General features: G+C 46.6%; 1 protein-coding gene across 4 annotated transcripts in view; it reads right to left on the bottom strand.

The window, feature by feature from the left end:
• Positions 1-23,503, bottom strand: part of LAMB2 (laminin subunit beta 2) — a 112,291-nt gene that overhangs the window by 48,370 nt on the left and 40,418 nt on the right. For 3 of the 4 annotated variants that reach the window (XM_073644856.1, XM_073644857.1, XM_073644858.1), the window contains exons 1-2: positions 7,156-7,395; positions 1,054-1,226 (exon numbers count right to left, since the gene is read on the bottom strand). In XM_073644856.1, coding sequence (XP_073500957.1) covers positions 1,054-1,226; positions 7,156-7,357 — 375 coding nt within the window. In that variant the 5' untranslated portion in view covers positions 7,358-7,395. Of the gene's footprint in view, positions 1-1,053; positions 1,227-7,155; positions 7,396-23,503 lie in introns of those variants that run through there. The other variant, XM_073644859.1, reaches the window with a different exon arrangement.

Here is a 23,503-nt window from a genome sequence, read left to right as displayed (position 1 = left end):
TAGACCGCCAGGGAAAGAGACTCTGCTCTAGACCGCCAGGGGAATAGACTCTGCTCTAGACCGCCAGGGAAAGAGACTCTGCTCTAGACCGCCAGGGAAAGAGACTCTGCTCTAGACTGCCAGGGGAATAGACTCTGCTCTAGACCGCCAGGGAAAGAGACTCTGCTCTAGACCGCCAGGGAAAGAGACTCTGCTCTAGACCGCCAGGGAAAGAGACTCTGCTCTAGACCGCCAGGGAAATTGCCATTAACTTGTCCACTATCATTGAAGGCCAGGAAAGGTGGCAACGACCTGTATGAGTATGAACAACCAGGAAAGCTTTCATTAATTCTTTCATTAATTCTTCCCATACTCTAGCCCACCAAGGAACCGGGCAAGAAACCGTCCACTACACTAGACCACCAGGAAATAAATGTTATCCACTCCTCTATACTAGAAAGCTGAGTGAATCCATTCACTATCCTAAACCACCAGGAAAGGTTATATGAACCTATGGTCTCCTTACTGTAGACCATCAGGGAAATTACCATTAAGCTGTCCACTACCAGGAAACGGGGCAATAATACGTCCACCATTCTGCACAATCATGTAGGCTGGCATGAACTTATCCACTGCCATAAATCTCCAGGAAAGCTTTCATGATCCTTTCCTTTACTCTAGACCACCAGGAAAGCTTTCATGATCCTCTCCTTTACTCTAGACCTCCAGGGAAGATTACATTAATCCATTCACTACCCTAAACCATGAGGGAAGTTTACATGACACCTTCTCTAGACCACCAGGAAATCTGGCAAGAATCCATTCTCTACCCTAAACTACTGGGGAAGATTAAATGAACCCGTCCTTCACTCTTGTCCACCAGGGAAGGTGATTTTAGTGGCTCCACTGGGTCACATAGGAACCAATTGGAAGACTACCATTTAAAGCATAGCGATAGCGCCCCTGGAATCTTATAGACGTGTTACATGGTTTCTACAACAATCAATATTTTTGGTTTTCTTCTCTCTAAATGAATCACATATTCTGTTTTCTCGGCCTTCTGGCATCACCCACCTGAAGATGACTCACGATACAATAGGGTTGTGCTCGGTGCAGTCCACAGGTTGACGTAGCCTTCAGTTTATCCGCCCGGCCAACGAGAAGGTCCCCGGTGGCCGGATAGCAGCTGCCTTGAGAACAGCCATGTGGCTGCTCGGGAATCTGGGAAAGTACGCCAACCGCCAGCGCTGCAGGGAAATGCAACCGTCGTGTTAATATTCAGGATATCGGTCTTACAACACACTATGCAATATGCATAATATACATTGTGTAATTGTAGGGTTGTCCGGGATCATCAATCCTTAAAAAAGTGAGAAAGTAACGAACCTTCAGCTGTGAGAAGTGTTAGTTTTTCATCCTATTAATCTAAACTATTTTCCTATTTACTGACAGAAAATGGTGCAGAATTAACATCGACATTCGTGCCGCTTCTCCTTACCTTTGACCACATACAGGAGAAAAGCTGCAGCTGCATCTCCCTCCTCCTCCTCCTCCCTGATTTTTATTTATGGTTTTAGACTAGAAGGATTTTTTTTTAGATTCTAAGAAGGTTTCTTAAAATTTACAGAGACCCTATAGGCAGGAAAATGAGAACGTCACAGAATAAAAGAAAGAAACTGCAGCTGCATCTCCCTCCTCCCTAGTTTTTATTTATGGTTTTATATTAGAAGGATTTTTTGGAGACTGAGGAGGTTTCTGAAAAATTGCAGAGACCGCATAGGCAGGAAAATGGGGAAATCAAAGAATATAGAAGAGAAACTGCAGCTGCATCTCCCTCCTCCCTGATTTCTACTTATGGTTTTATGCAAGAAGGATTTTTTAGATACTAAAAGGGTTTCTGAAAATTTGCAGATGGAAATGCGAACAACACTTCATAGGGAAAAGAAACTGCAGCTGCATCTCCCTCCTCCCTGATTTATATTTATGGTTTTAGACTAGAAAGATTTTTTTAGATTCTAAGAAGGTTTCTTAAAATTTTCAGAGACCCTATAAGCAGGAAAATGAGAACATCACAGAATAAAAGAGAGAAACTGCAGCTGCATCTCCCTCCTCCCTGATTTTTATTAATGGTTTTATACTAGAAGGATTTTTTGGAGACTGTGGAGGCTTCTGAAAATTAAATGGGAACGACATGCCGCCCGGAAGGTGGCGCCGTTTCTTATATTTGGGAATTATAAACAGCAATCCTGATTTTTTTTTTTCTCATTATCAGAGTCATTCCTACAGGAAAGTTTGTGCCCCCCTCCACCGCACACCTGCTCCGGCCCGTTATAGAATCAGCCATGACGCGTCCTGAAAACATCTGAATATGTTCTAAAACCGTCTCATAAAAGTAAAAACGAACCATGGTCATTCCTGTCTGTCCCAAAATACACCCCTAGAGAGACCCAGCGACACCTCTGCAGAATGTGGGTATATTTATCCCCCAGGCCGGGCCCCTGGGTCACCGGCCCCTTAGCTCTCCCATGTCAAATTCCTCTGCCACCTCCCCGCCAGGACAACTTGCTTTTTGTTACAATTCCCATCTAATCATTTCAGAGGAAGAATTTTGATCCCGTCAGTTATTGTACTTTCCATAGTCGTCACTCCCACATTCCAGCTGGAAAATCCCCCTGAGCGGAGATGGTGCTCCCACGATCTGACTCAGAGGACAGGTTTGATGGCGCTGCCCTGTAACCCTTTATGGGGGGGACGTTATTAGCTGCCGCATTATGCACCCTAACTGGTAACCTGCTAGTGGTACTTCTAGTTCTCATCATTTTCCAATGAAAATTAAAGGGTTTTTTTGAACCTGTCTATGGAATAGATCATCAATATGAGATCGGTGGAGCCAGGACTGCCACGATCAGCTGATCGAAGAGGCCGCTGAGAGCGCTGCGGGTACAGCTTCATACATTTTGTGGTAACCATGACTGGTCCTGCAGCTTGGCCCTTTATAAGCGAATGGGATCGAGCTGCAGTACCAGGTACAACCACTACAAAACGTGCGGCGCCAGAGAGCCCCGTCCTTCCAAACAGTTGATTTATGGGAGTGTCAGAAATCTGACCCCCACCATCAGATTGATCCTGGAGGTTTGCTTTATTTGTGAGAGCTCCAATTCTTCTGGTCCTGAAAAAGTGGAGATTGCAAGAATATTGTTGAGGCTCCGATTTCCCTTAAAGGGGGTGTGTCACCAGGTCAAAAGTGTCCAGTTTTTTTCTCCTATCTTATTCTCCTTGCTCTTCTGACTTTGCCGCTTTTTGCTTTATTTCAATCCGCCATACGGTTCCAGAGATATCGACCTTTTTATCCAGGGATAATTTTTAATGATCTTTTCAAAGGGGCGTGGCTCACAGGATCCTCTTGGGCGTGCCTTTTGTCAGCACTGCAGCCACGCCCCTTTGTAAAGACCATATTGTGCACTAAACAAAAAGGCCCATATCTTTGGAACCATATGGCAGATTTACAGAAAACAAAAACTGAAATAATCAGGGGAACAAGGGAAATAAAATGAAAGCTAAATGTAGACATGTTTGACCTGGTGACAGATCCTCTTTAAAGGGGAGATTCATTTTAGTAAAATATTTTTAAATTCTAAGTACTTTCAACCGCAAACATGTGTAATGCGCCTTTCTCCTAAGGGACTGATGGCTGCCTTCACCAATCTGCTGCTACTAAGAGTCTGACTCCGGAGGGCCCAACATCTCCATGCAGTCCATTGATTTTATAGGACACTTTGCAATGCTACATTTCCCCAGTGGTGGCGCTGCAGGGAGTTTAAACACTTGCTCTAGGCCCCCTGCAGATTACAGGTAATTGGCAGAAAACCCAATTATAAGAAATTACAAAAAAACGGATGTCTGAGCTCCAATTTTATTTTACAGAGCTGATCATTTTCTGATACAAATTCTGGCTCATTTGGCGGATTGTTGCCCAAGCTGCGACTTGCCGTTCAGTACTTGACCTTGAAGGCAGTTAAAGGGTTAATGTTTCGCTCGTAAAACTCCCATTTCCTCCACCAGTAGCTCTGGCATCGGTCCCTGTGTCTTTCGACTGACGGCGCAGCGCTACGGGAAACACAATGCAGGTCTGCAGCGTATCCCCGCCTCGTCCCGCTTATCTTCTAATAACATCTTTTGTTACTATTATTATGTGAAATAATGAGCATGAATGGCGATTTCCTGCCGGCTTCATCTGCGCTTTCACTAGACCTACGATTCCTGAATATGGCGACTTTTAGAGCATTTCACATCTGTCCCTTGCGGTTGGGGGTTGTGCGCTTTTACTACAAAAAACATATTTTGATTCATATTTATGTATACTAATTAAAAATTAAATAAATATACTGTATATGAATTAATTAATTTTATATATATATATATACAGACCAAAAGTTTGGACACACCTTCTCATTTAAAGATTTTTCTGTATTTTCATAACTATGAAAATTGTACATTCACACTGAAGGCATCAAAACTATGAATTAACACATGTGGAATTATATACTTAACAAAAAAGTGTGAAACAACTGAAAATATGTCTTATATTCTAGGTTCTTCAAAGTAGCCACCTTTTGCTTTGATGACTGCTTTGCACACTCTTGGCATTCTCTTGATGAGCTTCAAGAGGTAGTCACCTGAAATGGTTTTCACTTCACAGGTGTGCCCTGTCAGGTTTAATAAGTGGGATTTCTTGCCTTATAAATGGGGTTGGGACCATCAGTTGTGTTGTGCAGAAGTCTGGTGGATGCACAGCTGATAGTCCTACTGAATAGACTGTTAGAATTTCTATTATGGCAAGAAAAAAGCAGCTAAGTAAAGAAAAACAAGTGGCCATCATTACTTTAAGAAATGAAGGTCAGTCAGTGCGAAAAATTGGGAAAACTTTGAAAGTGTCCCCAAGTGCAGTTGCAAAGAAACTGGCTCACATGAGGACCGCCCCAGGAAAGGAAGACCAAGAGTCACCTCTACTTCTGAGGATAAGTTTATCCGAGTCACCAGCCTCAGAAATCGCAGGTTAACAGCAGCTCAGATTAGAGACCAGGTCAATGCCACACAGAGTTCTAGCAGCAGACACATCTCTTCAACAACTGTTAAGAGGAGACTTTGTGCAGCAGGCCTTCATGGTAAAGTAGCTGCTAGGAAACCACTGCTAAGGACAGGCAACAAGCAGAAGAGACTTGTTTGGGCTAAAGAACACAAGGAATGGACATTAGACCAGTGGAAATCTGTGCTTTGGTCTGATGAATCCAAATTTGAGATCTTTGGTTCCAACCACCGTGTCTTTGTGGGACGCAGAAAAGGTGAACGGATGGACTCTACATGCCTGGTTCCCACCGTGAAGCATGGAGGAGGAGGTGTGATGGTGTGGGGGTGCTTTGCTGGTGACACTGTTGGGAATTTATTCAAAATTGAAGGCATACTGAACCAGCATGGCTACCACAGCATCTTGCAGCGGCATGCTATTCCATCCGGTTTGCGTTTAGTTGGACCATCATTTATTTTTCAATAGGACAATGACCCCAAACACACCTCCAGGCTGTGTAAGGGCTATTTGACCAAGAAGGAGAGTGATGGGGTGCTACGCCAGATGACCTGGCCTCCACAGTCACCAGACCTGAACCCAATTGAGATGGTTTGGGGTGAGCTGGACCGCAGAGTGAAGGCAAAAGGGCCAACAAGTGCTAAGCATCTCTGGGAACTCCTTCAAGATTGTTGGAAGACCATTTCCGGTGACTACCTCTTGAAGCTCATCAAGAGAATGCCAAGAGTGTGCAAAGCAGTCATCAAAGCAAAAGGTGGCTACTTTGAAGAACCTAGAATATAAGACATATTTTCAGTTGTTTCACACTTTTTTGTTAAGTATATAATTCCACATGTGGTAATTCATAGTTTTGATGCCTTCAGTGTGAATGTACAATTTTCATAGTTATGAAAATACAGAAAAATCTTTAAATGAGAAGGTGTGTCCAAACTTTTGGTCTGTACTGTCTATATATATATATACTGCTCCAAAAAATAAAGGGAACACTTAAACAACACAATGTAACTCCAAGTCAATAACACTTCTGTGAAATCTACCTGTCCAGTTATGAAGCAACACTGATTGTGAATCAATTTCTCCTGCTGTTGTGCAAATGGATTAGACTACTGGTAGAAATGATCGGCAATTATCAAGATACCCCCTATAAAGGAGTGGTTCTGCAGGTGGTGACCACAGACCATTTCTCTGTTCTCATCCTTTTTGACTGTTGTTTGGGATGTGGAGGGGGCCATAGGAGGGCAACAACCCAGCAGCAGGACCGCTACATCCGCCTTTGTGCAAGGAGGAACAGGAGGGGCACTGCCAGAGCCCTGCAAAATGACCTCCAGCAGGCCACAAATGTGCATGTGTCTGCACAAACGGTTAGAAACTGACCCCATGAGGGTGGTATGAGGGCCTGACGTCCACAGATGGGGGTTGTGCTCACAGCCCAACACTGTACAGGACGCTTGGCATTTGCCACAGAACACCAGGATTGGCAAAGTGGCCACTGGCGCCCTGTGCTCTTCACAGATGAAAGCAGGTTCACACTGAGCACATGTGACAGACGTGACAGAGTCTGGAGACGCCGTGGAGAGCGATCTGCTGCCGCAACATCCTTCAGCATGACCGGTTTGGCAGTGGGTCAGTAATGGTGTGGGGTGGCATTTCTTTGGAGGGCCTCACAGCCCTCCATGTGCTCGCCAGAGGTAGCCTGACTGCCATTAGGTACCGAGATGAGATCCTCAGACCCCTTGTGAGACCATATGCTGGTGCGGTTGGCCCTGGGTTCCTCCTAATGCAGGACAATGTCAGACCTCATGTGGCTGGAGTGTGTCAGCAGTTCCTGCAAGATGAAGGCATTGAAGCTATGGACTGGCCGCCCGTTCCCCAGACCTGAATCCGATTGAGCACATCTGGGACATCATGTCTCGCTCCATCCACCAACGTCACGTTGCACCACAGACTGTCCAGGAGTTGGCGGTTGCTTTAGTCCAGGTCTGGAAGGAGATCCCATAGGAGACCATCCGTAACCTCATCAGGAGCATGCCCAGGCATTGTAGGGAGGTCATACAGGCACGTGGAGGCCACACACAATACTGAGTGTAACATACCTGGCGGCGTCCTTGCATAGTGGTCCATCTCCCACTGTGCAAGAGCGCGCACTTGATCTCCTGTCCAGAATGTCTCTCTGGCTTCCCTCCTTGCTGTCTGTTTGTCTGTTTTGGCTGCATAGGGCGACGCCCGCTGAACTTCCTGTTTCTTGTACCTGCTGCGGACACGCCCCTGTTGCACCTTCAGCCTATTGCTGTCCATCTTTGGGTATTTATACCACCTTCTTCCTCAAGATGGCGCCTGAGCATTGTTTCTTGTCAGTTGGCTTTTTTGTCTCTGACATGCCAGGTCCTATCCTGTTTTCCTGCCTGTTTTCCAGTTCTGTGTCTGAACTGTGGTCTGTTCTTGTGAACACGCTTCTTGCATGTTCTTTCGCCTTCTAGGGGCCGTATTCCTAGATCTGCCTGTCTGTGCCTTGCGGTATCTGTTCCCGTCTGAACAGAGTCCTGTTTGTGTCTCTGCCTTGCGGTATCTGTTCCCGTCTGAACAGAGTCCTGTTTGTGTCCCTGCCTTGCGGTATCTGTTCCCGTCTGAACAGAGTCCTGTTTGTGTCTCTGCCTTGCGGTATCTGTTCCTGTCTGAACAGAGTCCTGTTTGTGTCCCTGCCTTGCGGTATCTGTTCCCGTCTGAACAGAGTCCTGTTTGTGTTCCTGCCTTGCGGTATCTGTTCCCGTCTGAACAGAGTCCTGTTTGTGTTCCTGCCTTGCTGTCTCTGTTCCCGTTCCTCTGTTCCCTGTTGTCTGTGCCTCGTTTCTACTTTAACCTTGTCTCCCTTTTCCCTCTATGTCTGTTTTCTGCGTCTTTCTGCAGAGTCTGAACCCGCTCCTAAATTCCTTCTCGTCGTCTCTGTACCTCTGTTGTGAATTTAGTGTACGCTCGCTACTTCTATGTAAGTACTGTGCGTGCTTCTGGTTCTGCCTTTCCTTCTCCGTCTGTTCTTTGTGAACAGAGTCCTATCCCCTTGCCTTGTTTACCGCTCTGCGGTGTCCGCTCTGCTCCTGCTTAGCTTGCCGCTCTTGCGGTTTCTGCTCTGCTCCTGCCTTGTTTACCGCTCTGCGGTGTCCGCTCTGCTCCTGCTTAGCTTGCCGCTCTTGCGGTTTCTGCTCTGCTCCTGCCTTGTTTACTGCTCTGCGGTGTCCGCTCTGCTCCTGCTTAGCTTGCCGCTCTTGCGGTTTCTGCTCTGCTCCTGCCTTGTTTACCGCTCTGCGGTGTCCGCTCTGCTCCTGCTTAGCTTGCCGCTCTTGCGGTTTCTGCTCTGCTCCTGCCTTGTTTACCGCTCTGCGGTGTCCGCTCTGCTCCTGCTTAGCTTGCCGCTCTTGCGGTTTCTGCTCTGCTCCTGCCTTGTTTACCGCTCTGCGGTGTCCGCTCTGCTCCTGCTTAGCTTGCCGCTCTTGCGGTTTCTGCTCTGCTCCTGCCTTGTTTACCGCTCTTGCGGTGTCCGCTCTGCTCCTGCTTAGCTTGCCGCTCTTGCGGTTTTCACTCTGCTCTTGCCTTGCTTGCCGCTCCTGCGGTTTCTGCTCTGCTCTTATCTTGCTTACTGCTTCTGCGGTTTCCGCCCTGCCCTGCTTCTGCCCGCTGCTCCGGCAGTCCTGTCCTGCCCTGCTTGTGCTCGCTGCTCCTGCAGCCCCGTCCTGCTCTGTTCTTGCCCACCGCTTCGGGCGTTCCCTCTCTGCTGTGGTTGTCTACCGCATCTGCGGTTCTGTGACCCAGTCTGTACTGGGTCTTAACCTCTCTGTGCTCCAGCCCGTCCTTTCGGCCAGTACCTCCCTGCCTGCATACTCACCTGTATCCACCCATCTGCATACCTGCCGTGTTTGCTTACATCCACCAGTCTGTGCCAGCCTAACCTGCCGGTTCCAGTAATCCCAGTGTGGGTCAACCCCCGTGTCCGGAGTTTGACCTGGAGTAGCACCTGGTCCCTCTGCCCGGTTTCTCCCTGGTGCACTGGCGTCGTATGCCGTCGTGCCACCTTGGTCGGATCGGCCAGATACTTAGTCACGCCCCTCCAGGCACTCTCCGGTCCATGGTCCAGTGGAACCACAACACCCGCACACGCCAGTCAGTCCGGGCATGTGCATAACAGCATGCTCAGGCCATGGTTCCCGTTGAGCCCCACGGCCTTCGCTCTCTGAGAAGTTTTCCAGCGAAAACATGCATTAAAATAAATAAATAATTTTTTTTTTTTCCCTTTAGCTGAGTTCCAGGCGAATTACGCACCCGTCCAGATGGATCTATCTGCTCTCGTTCCTGCGGATCCGCTACATTATTATGGGGATCCAAGACAAAGTCGTGCATTTGTGGAGCAATGCATGCTACACTTCAAGTTCTACCCTCTATGTTTTCCCACCGATCGGGTTAAGGTGGCATTCATTATGTCTTACCTGGCGGGTGATGCCTTGGAATGGATCAACCCCCTATATGAAACACAGGATCCGATCCTCCTGGACCTAATGGCCTTCCTGGTGGCCTTTCTAATGGTCTTCGATGATCCTAACCCGGAGGCTCCTGCTGAAGCTTCACTTCCCAATATCCCGGAGCAGCCCCAATGGGTAATGTGTGTGGGTAGCGCAATAGTCCTCCAGCCCAATGAGACTACTGCCCACCCAGAATCCTCACAGGGTGACTACGCTTTCCGGAATACTTCTCTCAACCTCAAGAGGCAGTCCAGACGTGCTAGACGTAGAGGCAAGCCGTCACGCCAGGGTCTGTCCTCCCTGAGACCTCCTGACCCCAACCTTGAAGTCCCTACTGAAGCTTCATCTCCCTGTATCCCGGAGAAGCCCCAACGGGTAATGTGCGTGGGTAGTGCACCAGTTCTCCTGCCCGAAGAGACTTCTGCCCTTCCAGACTCCACACAGGAGAACTTCCTGCACCCGGCATCAGATGCTACACCCACTTTAACCGGTGTGCATGTCCAAGGATGCTCCAAAGCTGTGGTTACCTCAGAGTCTGTGCACCTCTACTACCTGGCGGAGGACCCCCTGTTGCCTCCTGAATCCTCCGGGATACCACTCGATGACAAATGGAGAGAGACTTCTCTACACCCGGTACTCGATACTTTGTCCGCTTCGTCCTGTGAGCCTGACAATGGGTACCCCAAAGTGGTAGTTACCCCCGAGTCTCTACACCCCTCCGACCAGGCGGAGGACCTCCAGTTGTCTCCTGAACCCTTCGGGGTGCTACCTGGTAGCGAAAGGACAGAGACTCTCCTATACTCTGTACCTGATACCTCGCTCGCTTCGTCCAGTGAGTCCAACCTAGTGTACTCCGAAGCAGAGGTTACTCCCGAGTCTCTACACCCCTCCGACCAGGCGGAGGACCTCCAGTTGTCTCCAGAACCCTTCGGGGTGCCACCTGGTGGTGAATGGACAGAGACTTTCCTGTTATGTTCTGCTACCAGAGCTAAGGAAAGAGAGGAGATCTGTCCCTACGATAGAACTCAGCTTAATCCCTACGATGTAACAGGGGACCTGATCCTGCGATCAGACCTGCTAAAGTCCTAAGCTAGTCTGTACGGAGACCTATAGATGTGGGGAAGGAATCCCTACAAGTACTAAGGACTGGGAGGAATATGGGACACCTCCTAACAGAAATAGTAGCAGACAGACGAACAAACAAGATATATAGAACATAGAGGTCAGTAGACCAAGCAAACTAACAGAGCAAGACACAGAGCACAGGCTAGCTAGAAAGTAGATATACAATGAAGTCCAGCAAAGCCAGAAGGGCGGAGCAGGCTTAAATAGGCCAACAAGGTCATGTGACCAGCAAAGGAAAAAAAACCTAAGAGCAAGGTTCTAACAGTACCCCCCCTTCTAAGAGGATCCTCCGGATCCCCTAGGACCAGGCTTATCAGGAAATCTCCTGTGAAACGCTCTGATAAGTCTGGACACGGAAACATCATCCGACCTCACCCAAGAGTTATCCTCGGGTCCGAAACCTTTCCAGGCCACAAGATACTGCAAACTACCTCTATACAGTCTAGAGTTAAGGATGCGAGAAATTTCATATTCCCCGTCCTCCACCACCGGAGGAACAGAGGCAGAGGCGTCACAATCCGATACAACAGCTTTTTTCAACAGAGAGACATGAAATACCGGATTAATTCTCCAGGAGGTAGGAACCTCCAACCTAACAGCAGATTGGTTGACAACCTGAAGCACCTTAAAGGGCCCTACAAACTTGGGACCCAATTTCTTAGAAGGAATCCTCAACCGCAGATTCCTAGAGGACAACCAAACCATGTCACCAACAGCGAACAAAACCTCCTGTCGTTTCCTATCAAAGTAGTCCTTAGATTTTCTGTTGGCCTCCTGAAGATTACCACGCACATCCGTCCAAACTCTCTCCAAATCACCGGAAAAATTCTCCTCCTCAGGCACGGCAGATCCCAACTTGGAGAACGACCCAAACGACGGATGTCTCCCAGAACAACAAAAAAAAGGCGAACAACCAGCAGAAGAAGATGTATGATTGTTCAGAGCAAATTCAGCAAGTGGCAGAAACTCAGACCACCCCTCTTGATTGTCTGCCACAAAACAACGCAAGAACTGCTCAACATCCTGGTTTTTCCTTTCTGTCTGGCCATTAGATTCAGGATGATATCCGGACGAGAACGATAAATGAACTCCCAACCTGTCACAAAAGGCACGCCAAAAACGAGCCACGAACTGAGGACCCCTATCAGAAACAATGTCAGTAGGAACGCCATGAAGTCTGACAATTTCCTTGACAAAGGCCTTAGCGAGAGTTTTAGCGCAGGGCAGTTTGACGAAAGGAACCAAGTGACACATCTTGCTAAAACGGTCCACGACCACCCAGATGACAGTAAAACCCTCAGAGGGGGGAAGGTCAGTTATAAAGTCCATAGCCAAATGTGTCCAAGGAGCACTGGGAACCTCCAAAGGACAAAGCAACCCCGCAGCAGGAGTATGTGAGGACTTAGATCTAGCACATATAGTACATTGACGCACCCACTTAATGACTTCCTTCTGCCATCCAGGCCACCAAAAACTGCGACCCACCAGTCTCTTGGTCTCAGAGATTCCGGGATGACCTGCCAACCGAGATTCGTGACACTCAACAAACAAATCTCTCCTAAAGGTCCCAGGCACAAACAACCTCCCATGAGGAGTGTTAGAAGGGGCATTCTCCTGTGCTTTAAGAATCTCATTTTCCAAAACGGAGTCCAAAGCAGCTATCACAACACCTTCTTGTAAAATGTTCTCCTCTTTCTCAGCACCGACTATGGGAGAAAAACTGCGAGACAAGGCATCCGCCTTAACATTCTTAGTACCAGGGATGTAAGTAACGGAGAAATTAAACCGCGAGAAAAACAGTGCCCACCTAGCCTGACGGGCATTCAGGCGCTTGGCAGCATCAAGATATATCAGATTTTTATGATCCGTAAGAACCTGAACGGGAAATTCCGCACCTTCCAAGAAGTGGTACCAGTGTTCAAATGCGAGTTTAATAGCCAATAATTCCCGATTACCAATATCGTAATTCAGTTCAGTCTCCGAAAAATTTTTTGAAAAAAAGGCACAGGGATGTAATCCATCCCCGTTATCCTGAGACAATACTGCGCCAACCCCCACAGAGGAAGCATCAACCTCAACCAAAAACGGCCTAGTAACATCAGGCTGCATAAGGATGGGAGCAGAGGTGAACCTCTCCTTGAGATACACAAAAGCTTCAATGGCCTCAGAAGACCACTGAACCGCATCAGCACCTTTCCTGGTGAGATCAGTCAGAGGTTTGACAATACTAGAAAATTTTTTTATGAATTTTCTGTAGTAATTGGCGAAACCCAAAAACCTCTGTATCGATTTCAAACCAATAGGCCTAGGCCATTCCTGCACAGCCTGAACCTTAACCGGATCCATCTCAAAACCTTTGCTGGAGATAATGTAGCCCAAAAAACTAATTCTCTGTACAGCGAACTCACATTTCTCCAGCTTAGCAAAAAGCGAATTGTCCATTAATAACTGTAATACCTCACGCACGCTCCGCCAATGAGACTCCAGATCCGGCGAATAAATCAAAATGTCATCCAAATACACAACCACATTTTTACCGATCAAAGGTCTAAGGATGTCATTAATCAGATTCTGAAAAAATGCAGGAGCATTAGTAAGACCAAAAGGCATGACCAGATTCTCAAAATGACCCACAGGAGTGTTAAAAGCAGTCTTCCATTCGTCACCCTCCTTCATGCGCAACAGATTGTATGCCCCCTTAAGGTCAATTTTAGAGAACCACTTGGCCCCCATTAACTGGTTAAACAGATCAGGAATCAATGGCAGTGGGTAAGGATTGCGTACAGTAATTTTGTTAATCTCACGAAAATCCAGACAAGGACGTAAACCGCCGTCCTTTTTTTTTACAAAAAAAAATCCAACCGCCACAGGAGACTTAGAGGGCCTAATGTGACCGGCGGCCAAACTTGTCTGTATGTATTCCTCCAAAGCCTTCCTCTCAGGAATAGTAAGGTTAAATAAACGACTTTTAGGAAGAGTCGCTCCAGGGACAAATTCAATAGAACAATCATAGTCTCTATGGGGAGGCAAAACCTGCGATTCCTTCTCAGAAAAAACTCTCCAAAAATCCTGAATAGGAACAGGCAATTCTCCCCTATCCAAAGCTGCAATACGCCCGTTACAACACTTGTCATAACATTTATGGCTCCAGGATTTAATTTCACTGGTAGACCAATCCAGTACAGGATTGTGAAATTTTAACCAGGGCAATCCCAATATTACTGGAGAAGGCAAGTTATTCAACACTACCAAATCCAATTTCTCATGGTGAACACCATTAATAGTGAGAGGAAATTCACAGACCTTGAGAGTAATATTCTTCAAAGGGGAACCATCCACAGAAACCACAGCAATGGGGGATGATAAAGGTTCAGGTTTTAAATTGAGTCTTTCCACGAATCCCCCATCAATTACATTCAGAGTAGACCCGCAATCAACAAACACCCGAAATTCCATTAATTTTTTCTGAGCAATCGTGGAAGCAGCTAAAAATATGCCCTTGGAATTTAAACAGGCAATACGGGCGTGACTGACCTTTTTTTTTTCTTTCTTCATACGAAGCTCACAGCCTTTAATCAAATGACCAGATTTTCCGCAATAGAAACACAAGCCTTCAGAAAATCGACGGTCTTTTTCTTGAGAGCGAGGTGCCACCGATCCAATCTCCATCGGTTCACCACTGTTAGTACACACATTCTCATAACCAGAAACTGACATAGCAGAGGATTTGCTCTCATTAACCCTTGCACGCAGTCTTCTATCCACCCGTATAGCTAATTGCATAGCCTGTTGCAAATCTTCAGGTGTAGGATAAGCAATTAGCAGGTCTTTAACCCTTTCACTGAGCCCAGCAAGAAATAGACTTTTCAGAGCAGAATCGTTCCACCCTGTTTGAGTAGACCAACGACGGAAATGAGTACAATATTTTTCCACATTACCTGATCCCTGTTTTAAACGTCTCAATTCAGTCTCAGCTGATGCGACACGGTCAGGATCATCATATAATAGTCCCAAAGCAGAAAAAAAACTATCCACTGATCTGAAGCATGTATCACTAGGTTGCAAAGAAAAGGCCCACTCCTGAGGCTCTTTGCGCAAAAGTGACATTATGAACCCTACGCGCTGGGATTCATCCCCAGAGGACTTAGGTCTCAAACGAAAATACAATAAGCAAGCATTTTTAAATGAAAAAAATTCTCGGTGTTCACCAAAAAATAAATCCGGCAAACATACCTTAGGCTCCAAGAAATGTGCTCCAGGACAGCTACTCACGTGCTGACGGAGCTCGGCCACCTCCAGAGAGAGTCCCTGCAGGCGATGAGCCAAATCCTGAACCGACACCATGATGGAACAGAAAAATCTTTCCTTAGAGAATTTGCAGGCTGGACTTACTGTTATGTTCTGCTACCAGAGCTAAGGAAAGAGAGGAGATCTGTCCCTACGATAGAACTCAACTGAATCCCTACGATGTAACAGGGGACCTGATCCTGCGATCAGACCTGCTAAAGTCCTAAGCTAGTCTGTACGGAGACCTATAGATGTGGGGAAGGAATCCCTACAAGTACTAAGGACTGGGAGGAATATGGGACACCTCCTAACAGAAATAGTAGCAGACAGACGAACAAACAAGATATATAGAACATAGAGGTCAGTAGACCAAGCAAACTAACAGAGCAAGACACAGAGCACAGGCTAGCTAGAAAGTAGATATACAATGAAGTCCAGCAAAGCCAGAAGGGCGGAGCAGGCTTAAATAGGCCAACAAGGTCATGTGACCAGCAAAGGAAAAAAAACCTAAGAGCAAGGTTCTAACATTTCCTATATTCGGTACCCGATACCTCGCCTGCTTCGTCCAGTGAGTCCGACCTAGTGTACTCTGAAGCAGATGTTTTCTCTGAGCCTCTGCACTCTTCTGACCAGGCGGAGGACCTCCAGTTGTTTCCTGAATCCTCCGGGGTACCACCAGATAACAAAGAGACAGTGACTTTTCCTCATTATGTACCTGATAACCCGTCTATTTCTTCCTGTGAGCTTGACAAGATGTACCTCGAAGCAGAGATTACCCCCAAGTCTCTGTCCCCCTCCAACCCGGTGGAGGACTTCCAGTTGTCTCCTGTACCCTCTGGGGTGCCACCTGAAAATATGTGGAGAGAGACTTCCTTGTGTGCTGTTCCTGGTACTCCACCCGTTTCGTCTGTTGCTAAGGGTGGCTGGATAGGAGGTAGCATCCTAGCTACCCAGAGGAGACCAGTTTTTCCGGTGGACAGTGGAAGTAATCTCTTCGAAGTGAAGAATTGGCCCTCGAATTCCCTGCGGAAGATTCTGGCAGGCCTGAAGAAGAGGGGGCGTAAGGGGGGGGGGTACTGTAACATACCTGGCGGCGTCCTTGCATAGTGGTCCATCTCCCACTGTGCAAGAGCGCGCACTTGATCTCCTGTCCAGAATGTCTCTCTGGCTTCCCTCCTTGCTGTCTGTTTGTCTGTTTTGGCTGCATAGGGCGACGCCCGCTGAACTTCCTGTTTCTTGTACCTGCTGCGGACACGCCCCTGTTGCACCTTCAGCCTATTGCTGTCCATCTTTGGGTATTTATACCACCTTCTTCCTCAAGATGGCGCCTGAGCATTGTTTCTTGTCAGTTGGCTTTTTTGTCTCTGACATGCCAGGTCCTATCCTGTTTTCCTGCCTGTTTTCCAGTTCTGTGTCTGAACTGTGGTCTGTTCTTGTGAACATGCTTCTTGCCTGTTCTTTCGCCTTCTAGGGGCCGTATTCCTAGATCTGCCTGTCTGTGCCTTGCGGTATCTGTTCCCGTCTGAACAGAGTCCTGTTTGTGTCTCTGCCTTGCGGTATCTGTTCCCGTCTGAACAGAGTCCTGTTTGTGTCCCTGCCTTGCGGTATCTGTTCCCGTCTGAACAGAGTCCTGTTTGTGTCTCTGCCTTGCGGTATCTGTTCCTGTCTGAACAGAGTCCTGTTTGTGTCCCTGCCTTGCGGTATCTGTTCCCGTCTGAACAGAGTCCTGTTTGTGTTCCTGCCTTGCGGTATCTGTTCCCGTCTGAACAGAGTCCTGTTTGTGTTCCTGCCTTGCTGTCTCTGTTCCCGTTCCTCTGTTCCCTGTTGTCTGTGCCTCGTTTCTACTTTAACCTTGTCTCCCTTTTCCCTCTATGTCTGTTTTCTGCGTCTTTCTGCAGAGTCTGAACCCGCTCCTAAATTCCTTCTCGTCGTCTCTGTACCTCTGTTGTGAATTTAGTGTACGCTCGCTACTTCTATGTAAGTACTGTGCGTGCTTCTGGTTCTGCCTTTCCTTCTCCGTCTGTTCTTTGTGAACAGAGTCCTATCCCCTTGCCTTGTTTACCGCTCTGCGGTGTCCGCTCTGCTCCTGCTTAGCTTGCCGCTCTTGCGGTTTCTGCTCTGCTCCTGCCTTGTTTACCGCTCTGCGGTGTCCGCTCTGCTCCTGCTTAGCTTGCCGCTCTTGCGGTTTCTGCTCTGCTCCTGCCTTGTTTACCGCTCTTGCGGTGTCCGCTCTGCTCCTGCTTAGCTTGCCGCTCTTGCGGTTTTCACTCTGCTCTTGCCTTGCTTGCCGCTCCTGCGGTTTCTGCTCTGCTGTTATCTTGCTTACTGCTTCTGCGGTTTCCGCCCTGCCCTGCTTCTGCCCGCTGCTCCGGCAGTCCTGTCCTGCCCTGCTTGTGCTCGCTGCTCCTGCAGCCCCGTCCTGCTCTGTTCTTGCCCACCGCTTCGGGCGTTCCCTCTCTGCTGTGGTTGTCTACCGCATCTGCGGTTCTGTGACCCAGTCTGTACTGGGTCTTAACCTCTCTGTGCTCCAGCCCGTCCTTTCGGCCAGTACCTCCCTGCCTGCATACTCACCTGTATCCACCCATCTGCATACCTGCCGTGTTTGCTTACATCCACCAGTCTGTGCCAGCCTAACCTGCCGGTTCCAGTAATCCCAGTGTGGGTCAACCCCCGTGTCCGGAGTTTGACCTGGAGTAGCACCTGGTCCCTCTGCCCGGTTTCTCCCTGGTGCACTGGCGTCGTATGCCGTCGTGCCACCTTGGTCGGATCGGCCAGATACTTAGTCACGCCCCTCCAGGCACTCTCCGGTCCATGGTCCAGTGGAACCACAACACCCGCACACGCCAGTCAGTCCGGGCATGTGCATAACACTGAGACTCATTTTGACTTGTTTTAAGGACATTACATCAAAGTTGGATCAGCCTGTAGTGTGTTTTTCCACTTTAATTTTGAGGGTGACTCCAAATCCAGGCCTCCATTGGTTAATAAATGTGATTTCCATTGATGATTTTTGTGTGATTTTGTTGTCAGCACATTCAACTTTGTACAGAACAAAGTATTCAATGAGAATATTTCAGTCATTCAGATCTAGGATGTGTTATTTCAGTGTTCCCTTTATTTTTTTGAGCGGTGTATATATATGTATATATATATATATATATATATATATATATATATATATATATATACAGTGCTGGCCAAAAGTATTGGCACCCCTGCAATTCTGTCAGATAATACTCAGTTTCTTCCTGAAAATGATTGCAATCACAAATTCTTTGGTATTATTCTCTTCATTTAATTTGTCTTCAATGAAAAAAAGACAAAAAGAATTGTCCTAAAGCCAAATTGGATATAATTCCACACCAAACCTAAAAAAGAGGGTGGACAAAAGTATTAGCACCCTCCCTTTGAAAAATCATGTGATGCTTCTCTAATTCGTGTAATTAACAGCACCTGTAACTTACCTGTGGCACCTAACAGGTGTTGGCAATAACTAAATCACACTTGCAGCCAGTTAACATGGATTAAAGTTGACTCAACCTCTGTCCTGTGTCCTTGTGTGTACCACATTGAGCATGGAGAAAAGAAAGAAGACCAAAGAACTGTCTGAGGACTTGAGAAACCAAATTGTGAGGAAGCATGAGCAATCTCAAGGCTACAAGTCCATCTCCAAAGACCTGAATGTTCCTGTGTCTTCCGTGCGCAGTGTCATCAAGAAGTGTAAAGCCCATGGCACTGTGGCTAACCTCCCTAGATGTGGACGGAAAAGAAAAATTGACGAGAGATTTCAATGCAAGATTGTGCGGATGGTGGATAAAGAACCTCGACTAACATCCAAACAAGTTCAAGCTGCCCTGCAGTCCGAGGGTACAACAGTGTCAACCTGTACTATCCGTCGGCGTCTGAATGAAAAGGGACTGTACGGTAGGATACCCAGGAAGACCCCACTTCTTACCCCGAGACATAAAAAAGCCAGGCTGGAGTTTGCCAAAACTTACCTGAGAAAGCCTAAAACGTTTTGGAAGAATGTTCTCTGGTCAGATGAGACAAAAGTAGAGCTTTTTGGGAAAAAGCATCAACATAGAGTGTACAGGAAAAAAAAAGAGGCATTCAAAGAAAAGAACACGGTCCCTACAGTCAAACATGGCGGAGGTTCCCTGATGTTTTGGGGTTGCTTTGCTGCCTCTGGCACTGGACTGCTTGACCGTGTGCATGGCATTATGAAGTCTGAAGACTACCAAGAAATTTTGCAGCATAATGTAGGGCCCAGTGTGAGAAAGCTGGGTCTTCCTCAGAGGTCATGGGTCTTCCAGCAGGACAATGACCCAAAACACACTTCCAAAAGCACTATAAAATGGTTTGAGAGAAAGCACTGGAGACTTCTCAGGTGGCCAGCAATGAGTCCAGACCTGAATCCCATAGAACACCTGTGGAGAGATCTCAAAATGGCAGCTTGGAGAAGGCACCCTTCAAATATCAGGGACCTGGAGCAGTTTGCCAAAGAAGAATGGTCTACAATTCCAGCTGAGCATTGTAAGAAACTCATTGATGGTTACCGGAAGCGGTTGTTCGCAGTTATTTTGGCTAAAGGTTGTGCAACCAAGTATTAGGCTGAGGGTGCCAATACTTTTGTCTGACCTTTTTTTGGAGTTTTGTGTGAAATGATCAATGATTTGATTTTTGCTTCATTCTCTTTTGTGTTTTTTCCTTGCAAGCAAATTAAATGAGGATAATAAGACCAAAGAATTTGTGATTGCAATCATTTTCAGGAAGAAACTGAGTATTATCTGACAGAATTGCAGGGGTGCCAATACTTTTCGCCAGCACTGTATATATATTTATTTTTTTTTTTTTTACTATAAAAAATATTTTAATTAATATTTACTAATTTTAAAAAAATAATTATATAAAATGAAATCAGGCCATTGTGCCTCCTCCAATGGACTTCATTTTTCGCTTTCCATTAAGATGTATGGTTCACAGTTACAATGACAAATGGAAATTCTAGTTAAAGGGAACCTGCTGTCACCGTGAATCTGCTTCCTGATCTATTACAGTGCAGGAGAAGCTGAGCAGAATTATATATAGTTTTGTGTAAAAAGATTCAGTAGAACTTGTAATATAATAATTGAAATAAAATCTGTCCCCATCCTGAGTTTAGGGGTCCAGTGGGTGGTCTTAATCCCACTGGACTCTTTAAACCCAAAACGAATACACAGAATAGTGAGAAAGAAGAGAGGGACATGGCAGAGCTCCTGGGACACAGAAAAGGTTATTTTATAGATGGGTGATATAACACAGATCCATACAAGACATTGATTTGTGAATATAGTCCTTTACATCTCCTTGAGAATGACCGGGGTTAACTCGGGTCGCGCCAAGGTCCAATCCAGCAAAGCGACACAGGTATAACTTGGGCCGATGCCATCTTTCCATAGAGCTGTCACTACGGCCATGTGAAGCAGGAAATGATAGAGAAAGGCTGGACATAATAAATGATGACTGATCTGTACACAGCGTGTCCTCGTCTATGGAGTTGCTTTAAAGGGAACCTTTTACTACAGAAATCAACGGCACAGCTGTATGAGTCCTCGTACAATAATAAAAATGATACTCGTCTTGTATTAATCAGATGTGGCAGCGCTGAGAAATCAAGCTTTGAAGTCAGATGCAGATTACTCTGGTGGTGCATTGGGGGCGTGTCGTTGTACTCTGAGTGCACAGACACGCCCCCAGTGCACTTCCTAGATGTAGTTTTAAAGCTCGGTTTCTCAGCGCTGGCACATCGGATTAATACAAGAGAGGTGACGTTTTTATTGTTACATCAGATATTACATAAAGTAATTGCTTAACTAAAAATTTCCAAATATTATTTGCTGTTATTACATAGTTATTACATAGTTTATAAGGCCGAAAGAAGACAAGCGTCCATCCAGTTCAGCCTGTTATTATAATAACTTTGTCACTGCAACGCCAGAGTCCTCTGTCACTTGGCAAATTTTCTGAACCTCCATAAATCAGCCCTTGTGTGTTACTAAGGATTACTCCATAATTAGATGGCACCCTGATGTCCAAATATACTGTCAGTAGGCAGGAAACGGGCAGGGAGGGGGGTGGCCTAAAAGTGGGTACGGCTATGGGGACATTGTTTTACTTTGACATCCCAAAAATTGGCACAAAAACCACAGACTGTCCTGATACCTTGCAGAACTATGGCAGAGAACCTGAAATTGTAATGTTTCATTGGATGGTGTCCCGTGTGGGGGGAGCCTCCGCCATATAATGTACCGCCATACACTCTACAAATAACCATACCGTACGGTGCATAATTATCACTTGTCCAGATAACATTTACATTCAATTGCTTCAATAATGCTATTTGGTTCCACCACTATAAACTGCAATACCGCCATACAGTGCTCAAATAATACCAACAAGTGGTGCAAAAAGATTAAATGCAATGTGTGGTTCTCTGTTATCAGCCATATCCAGCTGGGCAGTCGTCTATAATGTTTTGACAGACAGCAAGTCCACAAAAATGTCCGGCCCCCATGATAAGTGCTGCATGCCTCATGTTCAGTGCTGTACAATTATAAGTTGTGCCCCTTTAACCGTCCCTCTGCATGTGGGAGACGGACGGAGGCTAGTTCCTATCCAAACCTAGCACATTCCTCCCAACTAAACCCGATGGGGTCGTAATAACATTATAATGCGGTAATATCAGGAAAATGATGTTACAGCACAAATATGTAGCCTGGCTCCGCGATACTACAGCTGCGATGGCCGCAGAACAGGGATACAATTGTCTCATGGCAGCCGTACGATGGGGAGTAGAAGCCGCTCCCGGGAACTTGCTCGCTCAGTGCCAGCGCGTTCTGTAATGTTATCGCAGAGCTTAATCTGTCAGACCCTCAGAACAATGTGTCCTTATCGTGCACCATGTATATACCGCCACTCATTATTACCGCGGGACCCATTATTCTGTATGGAGGACTATGTGGGCCCATTATCCTGTATGGAGGACTATGTGAGGTCCATTATACTGTATGGAGGACTATGTGGGTCCCATTATACTGTATGGAGGACTATGTGGGGCCCATTATCCTGCATGGAGGACTATGTGGGGCCATTATACTGTATGGAGGACTATGTGGGGCTCATTATACTGTATGGAGGAATATGTGGAGCCCATTATTCTGTATGGAGGACAATGTGAGGTTCATTATACTGTATGGAGGACTATGTGGGTCCCATTATACTGTATGGAGGACTATGTGGGGCCCATTATCCTGCATGGAGGACTATGTGGGGCCATTATACTGTATGGAGGACTATGTGGGGCTCATTATACTGTATGGAGGAATATGTGGAGCCCATTATTCTGTATGGAGGACAATGTGAGGTTCATTATACTGTATGGAGGACTATGTGGGGCCATTATCCTGTATGGAGGACTATGTGGACCCATTATACGGTATGGAGGACTATGTGGGGTCCATTATACTGTATGGAGGACTATGTGAGACCCATTATTCTGTATGGAGGACTATGTGGGGCCCGTTATAGTGTATGGAGAACTATGTGCGCCCATTATACAGTATGGAGGACTATGTGAGGTCCATTATACTGTATGGAGGACTGTGTGGGGCCATTATTCTATATGGAGGACTATGTGAGGTCCATTATACTGTATGGAGGACTATGTGGGGCCATTATTCTGTATGGAGGACTATGTGTACCCATTATACTGTATGGAGGACTATGTGGGCCCATTATATAGTATGGAGTACTATGTGGGCCCGTTATACGCTATGGAGCACTATGTGGGGCTCATTATACGGTATGGAGGACTATGTGGGGCCCACTCTACTGTATGGAGAACTATGTGGGGCTCATTATACTGTATGGAGGACTATGTGGTCCAATTATCCTGTATGGAGGACTATGTGGGCCCATTATCCTGTATGGAGGACTATGTGGGGCCCATTATACTTTATGGAGGACTATGTGGGGCTCATTATATGGTATGGAGGACTAGGTGGGCTCATTATACGGAATGGAGGACTATGTGGGGTCCATTATACTGTATGGAGGACTATGTGGGACCCATTATTCTGTATGGAGGACTATGTGAGGCCCATTATTCTGTATGGAGGACTATGTGGGGCCCATTATTCTGCATGGAGGACTATGTGGGGCCCATTATGCTGTATGGAGGACTTTGTGGGGTCCATTATACTGTATTGAGGATTATGTGGGCCCATTATCCTGTATGGAGGACTATGTGGGGCCATTATACTGTATGGAGGACTATGTGGGGCTCATTATACTGTATGGAGGACTATGTGGAGCCCATTATTCTGTATGGAGGACTATGTGAGGTTCATTATACTGTATGGAGGACTATGTGGGGCCATTATTCTGTATGGAGGACTATGTGGGGTCATTATTCTGAATGGAGGACTATGGGTGGCCATTATTCTGTATGGAGGACTATGTGGAACCATTATACGGTATGGAA

The sequence above is a fragment of the Phyllobates terribilis genome, unplaced genomic scaffold, assembly GCF_046119375.1.
Source record: "Phyllobates terribilis strain yellow unplaced genomic scaffold, ASM4611937v1 Scaffold_8__6_contigs__length_399053987, whole genome shotgun sequence".
NCBI lineage: Eukaryota > Metazoa > Chordata > Amphibia > Anura > Dendrobatidae > Phyllobates > Phyllobates terribilis.
This window is presented reverse-complemented; position numbering and strand designations above follow the sequence as displayed.